Source organism: Erinaceus europaeus, chromosome 4 (genome assembly GCF_950295315.1).
Source record: "Erinaceus europaeus chromosome 4, mEriEur2.1, whole genome shotgun sequence".
Lineage (NCBI taxonomy): Eukaryota > Metazoa > Chordata > Mammalia > Eulipotyphla > Erinaceidae > Erinaceus > Erinaceus europaeus.
In genome coordinates this window covers 92,221,986-92,241,046 of record NC_080165.1, presented here as the reverse complement: position 1 = coordinate 92,241,046, position 19,061 = coordinate 92,221,986, and the positions used below count along the sequence as shown (strand labels likewise).

General features: G+C 38.4%; 1 protein-coding gene across 8 annotated transcripts in view; it reads right to left on the bottom strand.

Annotated features, from left to right (window-relative positions):
- The window catches only part of PKHD1 (PKHD1 ciliary IPT domain containing fibrocystin/polyductin), a 617,401-nt gene that overhangs the window by 244,569 nt on the left and 353,771 nt on the right, over positions 1–19,061 (bottom strand). For all 8 annotated transcript variants that reach the window (XM_007516520.3, XM_060190048.1, XM_060190049.1 and 5 more), the window contains one exon: positions 18,521–18,649. In XM_007516520.3, coding sequence (XP_007516582.1) covers positions 18,521–18,649 — 129 coding nt within the window. The remainder of the gene's footprint in view (positions 1–18,520; positions 18,650–19,061) is intronic.

The following is a 19,061-nucleotide window of genomic DNA, read 5'->3' as shown; positions in this document are numbered from 1 at the left end:
GGTCCCCTACGCCTACACTGAACTTCTCTGTTCCAGACTCTTGGAAACAGAGTTGACAGTCAGCTGAGGTAAAGAACAAACACCTCATCACAGACCCCTGCAAGCGTCAACCCGGCTTTGACCCAGCATGTTATGATTGGGCCCTCCTCAATCGCTATCGAACAGGCCATGGCCGGTGCGCAGCTATGTTCCATCGCTGGGGAGCCAGAGACGACCCGAACTGCCCCTGCGGCTACAGACTGTGACCCACATAGTCAACGACTGCCACCTCTCCAGATTCAAAGGCGGTCTCGAAACTTTACATCAGGCTCAACCTGACGCTGTTGACTGGCTACGGAAGAAGGGCAAACGCTAGAAGATTGAGAAAAAGTAACATTATGAACTGGGGAAATAGCATACTGGTTATACAAAATATTTTCTTGCCTGAGTCTCTGAAGTCCCAGGTTTAATTCCTAGCACCACCATAAACTAGAGCTGAGCAGTGCTTTAGTTTCTTTCTCTCACTAAATAAACAAAAAATATTTTAAAAGAAAATAATGCTGCCTATGTAAGGCTGAGGAAATGATATTACTGCATTTTATAACATTTTTCATATAAGCATTTCAGTTGCTTTAACTTACTTTAGTTGCATTAAAAAATAAACACTAAGTTATGTACCAGCTCAATAAGCTGATATTTACATATATTTTAAAATATGTAATACTATATACATAGCAAAAGTAAATCCATGCATGAACACCCCATAACAAAACAAATAAATTATAAGAAAATAATTAAACTCCGTAACATACTGTGAATTGCAAATAATTTTGCATATAGTTCACTTATTTTTTTAGGTTACCATAAGTAGGTTTTGCCATTATGTATTTTTAAATAATTGACATGTAAAATGTCAACTTAAATTCAGATTTCTAAGCAGTTGGGGAGATCTGTGGAAACACTCATTCCATGGAACCTGAGATCCTTATTTTTCATTTTTATAGAATGACATGACCTTAACTCCTTTAATCATAGGCAAGGTTTGATGTTTGACTGAAGATCTTTATATTTTTTATTTGACAATGATACTGATTACTTAGAGGCTACACAGGCTCCTGGGCTATATATATATATATGGGCCCTGAGTCAGTTCAACATGGTAAACAGTTAATTATATTTATATATTTTATTCATGTTTGGAAGCTACTCTATATCCTGATCAGCTTTCTAGTCCTATTCTAAACTCTGACACCATCTTTCCAGACTATATATTTAGACCACCTCCATATTAGCTATCAAGTTCCAGCAAAAATTATCCAAGTCATGATAATATCCCCTAATAACATATGTAAAATAAACTTCCTGACTTCTTTTCATTCTAAAACCCCTATTCCCATTTGTCCTGCTCCTAATTTTTGTTTCTGTTTATTAAACATTTTGTTCTTTTTTATATTTTACCACCTTTCAGCACCAAGTTGCAAGCACTAGTAGGATTCCATCCTGAACTCCCTGGGTGGACGACTGGATGACCTCACATATGTGTCCCAGAACCTCACCATGTTAAGCACACATGGCACAAAGCCCAAGGACCAGCAGAGGGATCCTGGTTTGAGCCTGGCTTCCCACCTGCAGGGGGGTCGCTTCATGGGCAGTGAAGCAGATCTGCAGGTGTCTATCTTTCTCTCCCCCCCGCTATCTCCCCTACTCACTCAGTTTCTCTCTGTCTTATCTAACAACAACAGCAATGACGACAACAACAATAATAATGACAACAATAAGGGTAACAACAAGGGAAACAAGGTGGGAAAAAATGGCCTCCAGGAGCCGTGGATTGTAGTGCTGGCACCCCATCCCCAGTAATAACCATGGAGGCAAAAAAAAGAAAGAAAGAAAGAAAGAAAGAAAGAAAGAAAGAAAGAAAGAAAGAAAGAAAGAAAGAAAGAAAGAAAGAAAGAAAGAGGCAGGAGGTATGGCTCAACCTGCCAACCTCCATGTCCAGCAGAGAAGCAATTACAGAAGCCAAAAATCCCACCTTCTGCACCCCTAAAGAATTTCTGTTCATACTCCCAGAGAGCAGGGAGAAAAGTTAGTGAAAAATAATCAGAGGGCTCTGAACTCGAGAGAACAGGGAAAAAAAAAATGTAAGGACACTCAGAAGCAGTAGGTGTGACTTAAAAAGGAAGATAAAAACACCAAGAAGAAGCCCAAATGAACGACCTTACTGCACACCTCAAGGACTTAGAGGAAGAGGAACAAAGGAACCCTAAAGCAACCAGAAGGACAGAAATCACTAAAGTTAGAGCAGAAATAAACAACATCGAAAATAAAAGAACCATACAAAAGATCAATGACCCAAATGTTGGTTCTTCGAAAGATTAAACAAAATTGACAAACCCCTAGCCAGACTCACCAAACAAAAAAGAGAGAAGACTCAAATTAATAGAATTGTAAACGATGCAGGAGATATCACAACTGACACCACAGAAATCCAGAGAATCCTGCGAAACTTCTATAAAGAACTATATGCCACCAAGCTAGAGAATCTGGAAGAAATGGAACAATTCCTAGAAACCTATGCACTTCCAAAACTGAACCAAGAAGAACTACAAAATCTAAATGCACCAATCACAGACAAAGAAATTGAAACCGTTATTAAGAATCTCCCCAACAACAAAAGCCCTGGACCAGATGGCTTCCCAAACGAATTCGACAAAACTTTCAGGAAACAGTTAATACCCATACTTCGTAAGCTATTCCATAAGATTGAAGAAACAGGAATACTCCCTTCTACCTTCTATGAAGCCAACATCACCCTGATACCAAAAGCTGATAGGGACAGAACAAAAAAGGAAAACTACAGACCAATATCTCTGATGAACATAGATGCCAAAATATTAAACAAGATCTTGCCCAACCGGATACAGCAACACATCAAAAAGATTGTTCATCATGACCAAGTGGGATTCATCCCAGGAATGCAAGGCTGGTTCAACATCCGTAAGTCAATCAATGTCATTCACCACATCAATAAAAGCAAAGCCAAAAACCACATGATTATCTCAATAGATGCAGAGAAAGCCTTTGACAAAATCCAACACCCATTCATGCTCAAAACTCTACAAAAAATGGGAATAGATGGGAAATTCCTCAAGATAGTGGAGTCTATATATAGCAAACCTACTGCCAACATCATACTCAATGGACAGAAGCTGAAAGCATTCCCCCTCAGATCGGGGACTAGACAGGGCTGTCCACTGTCAACATTACTCTTCAACATAGTATTGGAAGTTCTTGTCATAGCAATCAGGCAAGAGAAAGAAATCAAAGGAATACAGATTGGAAGGGAAGAAGTCAAGCTCTCACTATTTGAGATGATATGATAGTATACATAGAAAGACCTAAAGAATCTAGTAGAAAATTACTGGAAGTTATTAGGCAATATAGCAAGGTATCAGGCTACAAAATCAATGTACAAAAATCAGTGGCATTTCTTTATGCAAACACTAAATCTGAAGAAGAAGACATCCAGAAATCACTCCCATTTACTGTTTCAGCAAAATCAATCAAATACCTAGGAATAAAGTTGACCAAAGAAGTGAAAGACTTGTAAACTGAAAACTTTGAGTCGCTACTCAAGGAGATAGAAACTGATACCAAGAAATGGAAAGATATCCCATGCTCATGGATTGGAAGAATAAATATCATCAAAATGAATATTCTCCCCAGAGCCATATACAAATTTAATGCAATACCCATCAAAGTTCCACCAAGCTTCTTTAAGAGAATAGAACAAACACTACAATAATTTATCTGGAACCTGAAAACACCTAGAATTGCCAAAACCATCTTAAGGAAAAGAAACAGAAATGGAGGCATCACACTCCCAGACCTTAAACAATATTATAAAGCCATCATCATCAAAACAGCATGGTCCTGGAACAAAAATTGGCACACAGACCAGTGGAACAGAATTGAAAGCCCAGAAGTAAATCCCAACACCTATGGGCATCTATCTTTGATAAGGGGGCCCAAAGGATTAAATGGAAAAAGGAGGCTCTCTTCAATAAATGGTGCTGGGAAAACTGGTTTGAAACATGCACAAGAATGAAATTGAACTACTTTATCTCACCAGAAACAAAAATCAACTCCAAATCATCAAAGACCTAGATGTCAGACCAGAAACAATCAAATACTTAGAGGAAAACATTGGTAAAACACTTTCCCACATACACCTCAAGGACATCTTTGATGAATCAAACCCAATTGCAAGGAAGACTAAAGCAGAAACAAACCAATGGGACTACATCAAGTTGAAAAGCTTCTGCATATCCAAAGAAACTATTAAACAGAGAGACCCCTCACAGAATGGGAGAAGATCTTCACATGCCATACATCAGACAAGAAACTAATCACCAAAATATATAAAGAGCTCAGCAAACTTAGCCGCAAGAAAGCAAATGACCCCATCCAAAAATGGGCAGAGGAAATGAACAAAACATTCACCACAGAGGAGATCCAAAAGGCTAACAAACATATGAAAAACTGCTCTAGGCCACTGATTGTCAGAGAAATGCAAATTAAGACAATACTAAGATACCACCTCACTCCTGTAAGAATGGCATACATCAAAAAGGACAGCAGCAACAAATGCTGGAGAGGATGTGGGGACAGAGGAACCCTTTTACATTGCTGGTGGGAATGTAAATTGGTACAGCCTCTGTGGAGAGCAGTCTGGAAAACTCTCAGAAGGCTAGAGATGGACCTTTCATATGACCCAGTAAATCCTCTCCTGGGGTTATACCCCAAGGACTCCATAACACCCAACAAAAAAGAGGTGTGTACTCCTATGTTCATAGCAGCACAATTCATAATAGCTAAAACCTGGAAGCAACCCAGGTGCCCAACAACAGATGAGTGGCTGAGAAAGCTGTAGTATATATACACAATGGAATACTATGCAGCTATCAAGAATAATGAACCCACCTTCTCTGACCCATCTTGGACAGAGCTAGAAGGAATTATGTTAAGTGAACTAAGTCAGAAAGATAAAGATGAGTATGGGATGATCCCACTCATCAACAGAAGCTGACTAAGAAGATCTGAAAGGGAAACTAAAAGCAGGACCTGATCAAATTGTAAGTAGGGCACCAAAGTAAAAACCCAATGGTGAGGGGTAGACATGTAGCTTCCTGGGCCAGTGGGGGGTGGGAGTGGGCGGGAGGGATGGGTCACAGTCCTTTGGTGGTGGGAATGGTGTTTATGTACACTCCTAGCAAAATGTAGACATATAAATCAGTAGTTAATTAATATGAGAGGGGGAAATCAATTGTATGTCTCAAAGTTTCTCAAAAGACGAACTGAATCTTTTTAATATATAGGCTATGTATTTGATATGCGGACTCTCTCAAAAGCCTAGACCAAGTAGATTAGAAGCATCCAATAACACAGCTATATACAAGATACTGGGTACTGTACAGCAAACCATAACAAAGGGACTTTTCAAAGTTAACCCAATTAACAAATAATGTGATGATAATATTAACTATCGATTGTCTTTTTGAACCCTAAGACAGCAGGAACCTCACATCTTCACTATAGAGCCCCTACTTCCCCCAGTCCTGGAACCCTTGGATAGGGCCCACTTTCCCGTATGCATCTCCCAATCCAAACCAAATAATATTGCATCCGCCGATCACAACCTAACCAAAGCAACGATTGCCACCTCAACATGCTTTACCTCAGACTGTATCCAGAGACTTCACGTGTGGAATGACAACCCTTCAACTTCATTACTCGGGTGAGACCTTTCCTTTTATAGTACACTCTAATTTCATCTCAGGTAGTTCACTTTCTAACAAAGTCCCATAATCTAGATATACACCAGTTTCTGTGAGAGAGCTTATGTGCACACGTATCCATAAACTACTGCAAAATATATACCTGAAAGCAGAAGTACACTAGAGTTTGCAGTGAGTACCTCCCTAACACTTCCTCTCCACTATTCCAAGCTTGGGATCCATGATTGCTCAACAAATTGTTTGGCTTCATATGTTAACTCTCTTTTCAATCACCAGGTTCCAGATGCCACCAGGATGCTGGCTAGGCTTCCCTGGATTGAAGACCCCACCAATGTGTCCTGGAGCTCAGCTTCCCCAGAGACACACCTTACTAGGGAAAGAGAGAGGCAGACTGGGAGTATGGACCGACCAGTCAACGCCCATGTTCAGCGGGGAAGCTATTACAGAAGCCAGACCTTCTACCTTCTGCAATCCTCAACGACCCTGGGTCCATGCTCCCAGAGGGCTAGAGAATGGGAAAGCTATCATGGGAGGGGGTGGGTTATGGGGATTGGGTGGTGGGAATTGTGTGGAGTTGTACCCCTCCTACCTTATGTTTTTGTTCACTAATCCTTTCTTAAATAAAAAATTTTAAAAAAAAAGGAAGATAAAGCAGGACTAAAGAGAAAATGGTTAAATTATAATATATATATATATACATATATATAGTTATAGAAATAATAGTCAATCCATATCTATGATCTTGGGAGAACTTATGTTACTTCTAATGGAGGGAATAGAGACACAGAAATCTGGTGGTGGGAAAGATGTATGTATGAGGTAACCCCTGTTACCTCATAATTTTATAAATCAATAATAAATCACTAATAACAATTTTTTTAAACTTCTAGGTCAAAAGTGTCTCTTAAAAATCAGGTCTGCCCACTCTTCAGATACATTTTCTGAATAAGGCAAAAGAAAAACTTGACAGCTATCCTGATCATATACCTTTAATTTCTACCTTGAAGGAAACATATGCTTAACATGTGTCTCCACCTCTGCCCCAAGAAAAGGCCACTAGTTACTTGTGTCAATATTTGGCTAAAGACTTCGATGAGAACTTTGCCATCCATTTTTACTTCCATGTGAACAGTCCTATAGAAGGGGTTCAATTATGTTTAGAAGATCAAAGAATCCCACTTTCAGGTTATAAAAAGGCAAAGAAACACCAGAACTGTAGATGGTAAGAAATAAAAAAATATAAAAAAAGACTGAAATCCTCAGACCAGTCTTCCACTTGGCGTTCTTCACTTTCTGACCCACGTAAGTTAACAGAATCTAAATAAAGTTATCTAAGAAAGGGAAGATGGTATAAATTTAGCAGAGCTGAAAATATTCAAATCTTCTGAAGTCAGGTACATCTGCTCTTAAGTGTGTGTGTGTGTCTGTCTGTGTGTGTGTGTGTGTGTGTGTGTGTGTGTGTGTGTGTGTGTCTGGGTGTGCGTGTGTGCGCGCATGTGCGTGCGTGTACACATACAATTGTGGATTAAAGACAACTGGGAGTTTACTGCAATGCCTCCCATTAAGGGCTTGGGTCTAATTCTCCTCCCTTGAGTCTGGACTGGCTTTTTGGTCCTGTATGACCAAGAAACATAGCCATTATAATAATCTGAAGTTGCTAACCTGGCCTAAAGGGTGACTTCCACTCTCTTAAACTGCTCACTCTTGGAGCACTTCTTCTTAGGACTGTTCTTTCATGGAATCTAGCTACCACATTGTGAGAAAGCCTGGAGAGAAACTGAGGCCACTTAGTTAATATTTCTGACCACCTCCAAGTCAGTAACCAGTTTTTACTGTCAGTTACAAGAATGAGTCACCTTAAACAATGTAGCCAAGCTAAACTTTTATTAAAAATTTTTATCTTTTTATTCATTTATTTTCCCTTTTGTTACCCTTGTTTTTTATTGCTGTTGTAGTTATCATTGTTGTCATTGTTAGGACAGAGAGAAATGGAGAGAGGAGAGGAAGACAGAGAGGGGGAGAGAAAGATAGATACCTACAGACCTGCTTCACCACTTGTGAAGTGACTCCCCTGTAGGTGGGGAGTTTGGGGCTTGAACCCGGATCCTTATGCCAGTCCTTGCACTTTCCACCACTTAAACTCCTGCGCTGCCGCCCCACTCCCAGCTAAACCTTTAAATCAAGGGGTGGAAACCTTTCCTTAGTCAAAGGTAATTTGGATATTTAGAATATCATTTGTGAGTCATACAAAATTAGCAACTTAAAAATTAGCACTTAATGTTGCTATGAAAAAAAAGCTCTTAGATTCACTGAATTTCAAGTTGTGCCTGTGATTGCCTTGGTAGGACCTGACCAAATGATGGGGGTCTAACATGACCCTCAGACCAATTAACTGTTCCTCACACCTGCCTTTAAGTGACTGCAGTCCAGCCACACTGCATGGAAGAACTTCAAACAAAAATACTCTTGCCTAGCAAGGTCCACTGATGGTGGAGCAGTAGTATTTTCTCTCTCTTCTCCTCTTTCTCCCTTTCTATATTTATTTATCATTATTATTATTTAATATACTTATTTATTTCCTTTTGTTGCCCTCGTTTTTATTGTAGTTATTACTGTTGTTGTTATTGATGTCGTCGTAGTTCATTAGGACAGAGAGAAATGGAGAGAGGAGGGGAAGACAAAGAGGGGGAGAGAAAGATAGACACTTGCAGACTTGCTTCACCACTTGTGAAGCTACTCCCCTGCAGGTTGGGGCTCAACCGGGATCCTAACACCAGTCCTCGCGCTTTGGGTCACCTGCGCTTAAGAACCCACTATGCCTCCATTTCTGTTTCTTTTCCTCAAGATGGTTTTGGCAATTCTAGGTGTTTTCAGTTTCCAGATAAATGACTGTAGTGTTTGTTCTATTCTCTTAAAGAAGCTTGGTGGAACTTTGATGGGTATTGCATTAAATTTGTATATGGCTCTGGGGAGAATATTCATTTTGATGATATTTATTCTTTCAATCCATGAGCATGGGATATCTTTCCATTTCTTGGTATCAGTTTCTATTTCCTTGAGTAGCGACTCATAGTTTTCAGCATACAAGTCTTTCACTTCTTTGGCCAACTTTATTCCTAGGTATTTGATTGATTTTGCTGAAACAGTAAATGGGAGTGATTTCTGGAGTGATTTCTGATTTCTGGATTTCTTCAGATTTAGTGTTTGCATAAAGAAATGCCACTGATTTTTGTACATTGATTTTGTAGCCTGATACCTTGCTATATTGCCTAATAACTTCCAGTAATTTTCTACTAGATTCTTTAGGTCTTTCTATGTATACTATCATATCATCTGCAAATAGTGAGAGCTTGACTTCTTCCCTTCCAATCTGTATTCCTTTGATTTCTTTCTATTGCCTGATTGCTATGGCAAGAACTTCCAATACTATGTTGAAGAGTAACAGTGACAATGGACAGCCCTGTCTAGTCCCCGATCTGAGGGGGAATGCTTTCAGCTTCTGTCCATTGAGTATGATGTTGGCAGTAGGTTTGCTATATATAGACTCTACTATCTTGAGGAATTTCCCATCTATTCCCATTTTTTGTAGAGTTTAGAGCATGAATGGGTGTTGGATTTTGTCAAAGGCTTTCTCTGCATCTATTGAGATAATCATGTGGTTTTTGGCTTTGCTTTTATTGATGTGGTGAATGACATTGATTGACTTACGGATGTTGAACCAGCCTTGCATTCCTGGGATGAATCCCACTTGGTCATGATGAACAATCTTTTTGATATGTTGCTGTATCCGGTTGGCCAAGATCTTGTTTTATATTTTGGCATCTATGTTCATCAGAGATATTGGTCTGTAGTTTTCCTTTTTTGTTCTGTCCCTATCAGCTTTTGGTATCAGGGTGATGTTGGCTTCATAGAAGGTAGAAGGGAGTATTCCTGTTTCTTCAATCTTATGGAATAGCTTAAGAAGTATGGGTATTAACTGTTTCCTGAAAGTTTTGTAGAATTCGTTTGGGAAGTCATCTGGTCCAGGACTTTTGTTGTTGGGGAGAGTCTTAATAACGGTTTCAATTTCTTTGTCTGTGATTGGCGCATTTAGATTTTGTAGTTCTTCTTGGTTCAGTTTTGGAAGTGCATAGGTTTCTAGGAATTGTTCCATTTCTTCCAGGCCAGGCTTCCCTGGATTGAAGACCCCACCAATGTGTCCTGGAGCTCAGCTTCCCCAGAGACACACCTTACTAGGGAAAGAGAGAGGCAGACTGGGAGTATGGACTGACCAGTCAACGCCCATGTTCAGCAGGGAATAATTACAGAAGCCAGACTTTCTACCTTCTGCAACCCTCAATGACCCTGGGTCCATGCTCCCAGAGGGATAGAGAATGGGAAAGCTATCATGGGAGGGGGTGGGTTAAGGAGATTGGGTGGTGGGAATTGTGTGTACTTGTACCCCTCCTACCTTATGGTTTTGTTCGTTAATCCTTTCTTAAATAAAAAATTTAAAAAAAAAAGAACCCATTATGCTACTTCCCAACTCCCTATTTATTTATTTTTAAGAATGAAAAGATCACGGGGTTGGGCAGTGGTGCAGCGGATTAAGTGCACGTGGCACAAAGCACAAGGACCAGTGTAAGGATTCCAGTTTGAGCCCCCAGCTCCCCACCTGCAGGGGAGCCGCTTCAGAGGTGGTGAAGCAGGTCTTCAGGTGTCTGTCTTTCTCTCCCTCTCTCTTTCTTCCCCTCCTCTCTCCATTTCTCTCTGTCCTGTCCAACAACAAATGACACCAACAATAACAATAATAACCACAACAATGCTACAACAACAAGAGCAACAAAAGGGGGAGGGGAAATGGCCTCCAGGAGCAGTGGAGTCATGGTGCAGGCACTGAGCCCCAGGCAATAACCCTGGAGGCAAGAATAAATAAATAAATAAATAAAAATAAATAAATAAAATAATGAAAACATCAGCCTGAGGTCAGTGAAATCCTGCATGCATGTGTCTCATGAGGTCCTAGCACCCTAGCACTACAAACAAAAAAAACATAATTTTCCCACAATTTATGAGCTAAAAAAATGTGTCTGAACAAGACTAGGTGTGGTATATCATACTACATAAAAGACTCTGAAGAGGGAGGAGTTGAAAGGGAGTGAGGAATGTTTTAGCATCTTGATGTATGATTATGGAAAAGAAAGTTAGGGCAGAGAGTGTTCTGCAGACGTCTATCCTGGGGAGATGAAAAGCTGCACTGTAGCCATGTGTTAACAACTTTATTAGATGTTGCATCTAAGAAAGCACACATATTACATGTTCAAGCCCCCAGTCCCTACCTTAGAGGAGACGCTTCATAAGTGATGAAGCAGTGCTGCAGTTGTTTCTCCCTCTCCTTCCTACCTTCCCCAGTTTCTCTGTCTCAATCCAAAATAAAGTTCAAAAAGCTATTTATCCACCAATAAAATGAAAAAAGGGAAAATATGTCTGAAGTTGTTAAGTATATCTTCAAAGCATTTTTTTCTCTCCCTTCTGATGCTATCTGTGACACATAAAGAGAATTTATGTAGTTCAAATGTAAATGTCTTATTCTTTCCATTTGTAACTAACCTAGGATAAATGGTAATAATAGCTTGTAAGATTTTTTTTTCTATCCCATTCAAATAAGACATGACTATGGTTTTAAAATACTACTTAAATGGCCTGGGATATGGCACAGTGGATAAAGTATTGAACTTTAAAATATGAATTCCTGAGTTCAATCCCTAGTAGTACATATACCAGACTGCTGTTTGGTTTTCTTTCTCTCCTATCGTTCTCATTAATAAATAAATAAAATAAACTACATAAGCTACAGGTAATAAGAGGGTAAACCAACCTAATAATGTTATAACATAAAATCTTGTAGAAATTTCTATGCAAAATTATTGATTTGTGGTCATCTTAGTTCATATAACTAATCATAATGCCTTGTGGCATAACAAGAGAATTTGTTATATATTGACATCTTTCATAAACACATGACTTTGGTGAGCCTTTCTGCCATTCAAAGCACTCTAGTAATGAAAATCAGAACAAACAGAACTATTGTAGAATAAAAATAGTATTCTTCCATTCATCTCTTCAAATAAAGACAGTTCAAAGTAACACATAAAATGGAATACAGTGAATTTTAGTGTGCGTGCACACACATGCACACAAAACTATGCTGGAGGCTATGTGATATTATATCTGTACCCTTCAAAGAAATATCCTATCATTTGAAATTATAACACATTTCCTTTTATTAAGCTTGCCCTGTGTAAAAGGATGTCATCCTAGCATGGTTGCAATCCCCTCAGAGAAAGCACTAGAAGTATCTTACTCAAATCCTTTCAGGTTAGTTCAGAACAAAGTATGAAATATAAGTTAGTAAGGTCATTTCACCCATTGAACAGCTATGCTTGTGAAAGTGTGAGGTTTGCATAGTATGTTAGATAGCATCTTTCACTCCATAGGACACCTAGATTTATACCAAGTCTTCCAATATCTAGATAAAGCTGAGGAAAAAAAGGTATACTTGTTTCTGCAAAGCAAAGGAACCATAAACTAAATTACACAAATTTTTCAAGATTATATTTAGCTTACTCTATATATTCAGTATCACTGAAAAGAATTTAAAGCTCTTTCAAAATCCAATGTCTATAAATACAAAATGTCTTAAAGGAAAATGATACCGTACTTAAGTTAGTGATATCTTTTATTAGTACAGTAAAATCCTATTTTTATGGAATAGGATAGGTCTGAGGTCATTCCATAAAATTGATTTCCCAGAAAATGGAAATAGGCAATTTACCTTAAGAATTTTATTGAAAAATTATGCTATTCTATTTGAATAATGATGGGAATGTTCTACATGTTTCCTTTATTAATGAATTAAAATACACAAAACACCATAAAATTATATTAGAGGTTCAAAAGTATCACTTAAATCTTCTTTACCAGTCACTTTCATTTTGTAAAATCAGCAGTTCCATTAAAATCGTATTATGTAAAAATGGGTTTTTACTGTAATAATAGTTATTACCTATTTAACTCCCAAGGATGTTGTGAGAATTAAATAATAAGCCATTGGAAAGCAAATACAAAGTGTTGCTAATACCAGAGGCCAACAGAGGCAGCCAGATGGAAAAATGAAGGAAAGAAGCACCTGATACATTAAAAAAAAAAAAAGATGATTTTCATCTGTAATTCCATTACTGCCAATACTCTATGCAGTGATCACATGCACTGATGTTATCTCATTTAATCCTCTCAACATTACAATATATTAATTATTACCCTCACATTGTAGATGAAAATCAGAGAGGTTTAAAATTTGTCCATTGTTGCATAGTTGGTAACTGAGAAAATCAGAATATTATCCATAGCTTATCAATCCTTACAATTCCAAAATCCAAACATATATGCTCAGAAAACCTTTGTATCTCACAGTTAACCCTTAAATTTTTATACTGTTTTTCAGTGGCTACTTCTCATGCCTCCTTCTTCACAAATCCATCTCTTCTACTGACCTGAAACTCTTCGATTCTAAGTATTTCTGTGGCTTATTATAACTATACTATTATTATTATTGCTGATATGTCTTGTATTGTTGTATATACATTATTAACCCACTGAATCACTAACTGTGTGAGGGTATGGAAGTATGCAACTTGTCTTTTGAATTCCAGGTTGTGAGCACTTGGGTACAGTGCTTTAAACACAGTGAATGTTCTGTAAAGATTGGTTTAACTGAATTGAAAAAGAGTGTTAACTTGAACCATAACTACATTTGTTACCAGATGCAAAATAAATGCTTTTACCAATGGCTCATTGCATCAGATAGCTCTTTCAGAAGTTTCATCAGTTTGTTTATGTGTATGTACCTAATGGGGATGTGGTAAAACTGAATTCCTCAAGTAGACTATCTGACATATGCTAGGTACTCAATAAACAGCACAGGTTTCTTTCTTTTCTTTTTTTTTTCTTTTTAATTCCACGTGAAACTAACAATGTAGTAGGCAGAGAAGTATAAATTCAGTGTAATGTGCAGTCTTTTGATTCTGAAAAAAAGGGGGTCGGGTAGTAGCGCACCAGGTTAAGTGCACATAGTAAGAAGTGATTTTGATAAATTAGTGAACACAGGAACAGACTTTCTTAAAAATGATATGATAAAGAGCTAGGGTTCTGGTCTCAAACTGTCTGCTTTTCTGTCCCAGCATATTTAGTTACCATCTCAATGAAATCTGGACAAATTATCTGAAATCTTTTATGTCTCAGGTTACTCATCTATCAGGCTCTACACATAAAGCAATTGCAGGAATCATGACTATCCACAGTGAACACTCAGCACTGTATATAGCACATTCCAAGAACACAAATTATGGCTGATTTTATCAACACCATTATCATCCTCATCACAGACACACACACACACACACACACAAAACCAAAAAACCCTTAATTCTTAAAAGTTTATTCAAAAGAAAAATACATTATTTAATTAATTTATTTATTTTACAAATTTTCTAAGGTCTTCTCGCTGTATAGAGTAAAACCTGTCAAGTGGGAAGGTTTATTTCTAGAGTTATAAGTAGAAAAAAAATCAAGATAGCATACTTATTCAAAACACTTTTTTCATAATCACAATAGTATAAAACAACTAATCATATTTTTTCCCCACTAAGGACCTTGAATCTGCTCATGATTCCACTGCTACTAGCAGATTCTTTTTTTTTTTTTTTTCAATTTCAGAGAAGAACTACCCCACTGGCATATGGTACTACTATGTGGTGCCTGAAACTTGAACCCAGGTCTTTCTTCACACATGACAAAATGTGTGTTCTTTTGAGTGAGCTCTCACCCAGCCCCCAAAAGATTCTTATTTTCTTTTTTTTTCTTCCATTTTTATTGGATATGACAGAGAGAAATTGGGAGGGGACAGGAAGGTAGAGAAGGAGAGAGAGAGAAATACCTGCAGATGTGTTTCACTGCTTGTGAAGCGACCCCATCGCTTACAGATAGGGAGCTGGGGCTCAAACTGGGATCCTTGAGTGGGTCTTTGTGCTTCTTACCATGTGTGCTTAACTTGGTGTGCCACCACCTGGCCTCCCAAAGGGATTCTTTATAAATAAAATGCATCTGGTCTGCTGCATATCTTTTCCCCCATAAAGTACTAATTTTTGATACTTAAGAGCAGCTTCATGGAGAATTCAGGTCTGTTTTATAAACTCATCATGAACAAAAGAATGAGGAGGAAGAATAGAGGATACCAGGGACTTCTCAAAATCAGGACACACAGTATGCATTCATCTACATGGAGTTGGGGACACAGCTTGTTTACTGGGAAATAGCACCAGCCCAGGGCCAATCTGCTGACTGGATTCATCAAAGAAATGTCGTAGCTGAAAGATAATAGACATTTTTTTTTTTTTTTGCAGGAATGACTCATGAGCTTTTTTATCCAAAAAGCTACACCCTCCATTGAGAAAGGTAAATGATAAGGAAATTGGATGAGAATAGTAATTCACTCAAGTCTACACTGCTTCCTAGCCTCATCTCTCTGTGTTAAGATGCACAGATATATCACCAATGCCCCCTGTGTCTCATTTTTATTATGAATAAAGCAGATAACACAGATATTCTCTTTAAGTATATGCTTAGTTTTATTAGAAAGGAAGTGTACTTTATAGATTTAGAATATAGACCTAGAAACATTTGTCTGGATTAAAGTCCTAATTCTGCCAAATGCAGAATTTAATAACCCTGGGGAAGTTACTTAATTGCCTTAGGTCCCTGTTTCTCTGTCAATAAAATAATAATAATTATGGTGATGATGAGGATGATAATAATAATAATGGAGGTCCAGGAGGTGGTGCAGTGGATAAAGCATTGGACTTTCAAGCATGAGTTCCTGAGTTTGGTCTCCAGCAGTATATGTACTAGAATGATGCTCTGGTTCCCTTTCTCTTCCTCCTCCTGTTTCTCTCATTAATAAATAAATATTTTAATAAATTTATAAAATTAAAAAATTATAGTAATGATATTTTTGTGACACAGTTACTGTAATTATTATTTTATTTATTGCAATTATTATATTTGGTATTATCCTAAGAAATTCAAGTTGAACAATGAAATAAAATATTATAGGAGAAATAAATTTGTATTATCAAAATACTTTCTATTCAGAGAAGTGAGATTCTTTTTTTTTTTCTTTTATTGGGGGGATTAATGGTTTATAGTCAGCAGTAAAATACAGTAGCTGGTACAAGTGTCACATTTCTCAGTTTTCTTTTTCTCTTTCTTCCTTTCTTCCTTTCTTTCTTTCTTTCTTTCTTTCTTTTTTCTTTCTTTTTTGCCTCCAAGGTTATTGCTGGGGCTCGGTGCCTGCACTATGAATCCACTGCTCCTGGAAGCCATTTTCCCTATTTTGCCCTTGTTCTTATTGTAATTAATGTTATTGTTGCCATTGCTGTTGTTGTTGGATAGGGCAGAGAGGAATCAAGAGAGGAGAAGACACCTGCAGACTTTCTTCACCACCTGTGAAGCGACACCCCCCCACTCCCCATCCACCCACCCACCCACCCCTGCCCAGATGTGGAGCCGGGGCTCTAACAGGGATTCTTAAAGCATTCCTTGTGCTTTGTGCCATGTGCGCTTAACTTACTGCTCTACCCCCTGGCTCCTACATTTCTCAGTTTTCCATGTAACGCTCTAACCCTGACCTAGGTCCTCCTCTGTCATGTTACATGACCAGAACACCCCCACACACACACCAGAGCACTTTACTTTGGTGAAATAACAAGGGGAATTCTTAAGAACTCTTTAAAAAAGAAGTATGAGTCTATGTCCTATGTGATGAGTCATCTTTCTAGATAAATGGATATATGAGTAAATAAGGACATAGTTGTATATCTCTGTTCTATCTTTTCCTATTCCAGCATCTTTGAAATGCCAAGGCAAAATGAGAGCATGTTTGCTCAGTAGTTTTCATAAAATGTCATAAGGTAAGAGGCCCCTATGGCCTCTGAAAATTGCTTCTGCCTACATTCTCTGGCTTTCCTCATATTCTGTCTTTCAAGAACACAAAGGTCCTAGAATTTGTGTTGTCATTTTTCTGACATAAAAAAAAAAAAAACAACTAGGGCCTGGGAGGTGGCACACCTGGTTGAGTGCATGTGTTTTACAAAGCACAAGGACCCAGGTTTGAGCTCCCAGTCCCCACCTGCAGGGAGAAAGCTTTGCCAGTGGTAAAGCAGTATTGCAGGTGTCTCTCTGTCTCTGTATTTCTCTATCTCCTCCTGCCCTCTCAATTTCTGGTTGTCTCTAACTGATAAATAGATCTACTTGGTGGTATTGTAAGACTTTTAGACTTAGAAGCTACTTGTCCCACTTTCAGTGAAGGTCAGCTGAGTACTTTATATTCTATAGAAGTATGCAATTATTTGGCTATGTTTCACTTTTTTTCTTTCTTTCTAATAGGACAGAAAGAAATTGAGAGAAGAGGAAGAGAGAGAAAGAGACAGAGAGATAGATAGAGAGAGAGAGGGAGAGGGAGAGGGAGAGGGAGAGGGAGAGGGAAATGCATGCAATGCTGCTTTAGCACTCCTGATTCTTCCATCCTATGCAGGTTCAGACAGCGGCTTGGACCCAGGTCTTTGAGCATGGTAATGTGCACTCAACTAGATGCACTAACACCTGCCCTCATTATGTTAAATAAAATTGGAACATGATGGCAGAGAGGACCTAGTAGTGTTTGAATTGTTATGTGGAAAACTGAGAAATGTTACACATGTACAAGCTACTGTAAACCATTAATCCCCCAAATACAGAAATTTTAACAAAATCAAAAGAGGTTGTAACAGCTGGAGAGGTGGTTAAGTGAGTAAGTAGAGTGTTTCTTAGAAGTGAGGCCTGCATCTCATATCATATATGATCAAGTGTGGCTCTGACCTCTATCTCATAAAATAAATGAATGAATCTTAAAAAAAAAGTTTGGAGATAATTCTTTCCTTTTTCTTTTTTCAATTTTATTCAATAGGACAGAGAGAAATTGAGAGGAAGAGGGAGATAGAGTGGGAGAGAAAGAAAGAGACACCTGCACTGCAGACTTGCTTCACCGTTCTTGAAGAGTCCTTCCTGCAAGTTGGGAGCAGGGGTTAGTACCCTGGCCCTTATGTATGGTAATGTGTGTGGTCAACCAGGTGTGCCACCACCTGACCCCCGGTGAAGGACATCTTTAAATAAAACCCTCCACGTTAATTAGGGATGGGTACTCCTGTTCATGGTGGCACATTGAATTCTTATTCTACAGTCTTTGGCATTTATTTTTTTATGAGATCTGAAATAGCAGATAATGTCATATTGATTGATTTTATTAAGTCTTCCTGTGATTATTTAGATCATTGGTGAGTGTACTTGTTCTATGCTTTACATTGGGTTGTTCTAGCTCTCCCCCTGCAAAGAAAATTGGATCAGTCCTGCTAGTTTCGCGGGCCCACTTGGCCCCGCCCCAAGGAACCCCGAGAGAGTTCCAGAGTTCCAGAGTGCTTGGCGCCGTCGCGGGGGAAAGAGGCACCAGAGTTCTGTTTGGTGATTAGGTTGGGTTAGTTTATGAATCATTGTTCCTGAATAAAGAAATACAGCTTCCCTGCCCAGCCGTATGTCTCTGGTCATCTCTGTTACCCGCCCGTGAAGCTAGCCCGGCCAGCTAGAGCCACCGAATTTTAACAACATGTACTCACTGGGTAGAATCAGTACATCATCACCAGGGACAGGAATCGTGTAGTTGTAACCTCCCCAGCCCTTTTCAACACCTGCCCATGCTTCAGGGAGAGACCATCTTAAAATTGACTCAGGTTCAGAGGTAGAAGCTAGGAAACAAAAGAAAATATTAAGAATAGTAATTGTGAAAATCAATTCACTATGATAATTTGAAAAATCTATCATTTTAACATGCTAGATGATACTTTCACCTCCCAAAATGGTTTTCTTTTGATATTTTATAACCTTTCAGAAACATTTCTTGGGCATGTGGCAAGTAATTATTCAGTATTTCTATTGTCTCTACTTCTATGGACATAAAGACTACTTACAAGTCTCTACTTCTATTTTACTTTTATTGCTAGACATTTATATATCGCTTGATGAAAAGTCTTACTCATCTCTATTGTTCAAAATCTAGAAAATGTGTATATAAAAGAAAAATAGTAATGATAACTGCCACCAATCTTACCTCCTAGAGACAATTGCCATTAACCTTCTATTTGCATTTCCTTCTAGAAT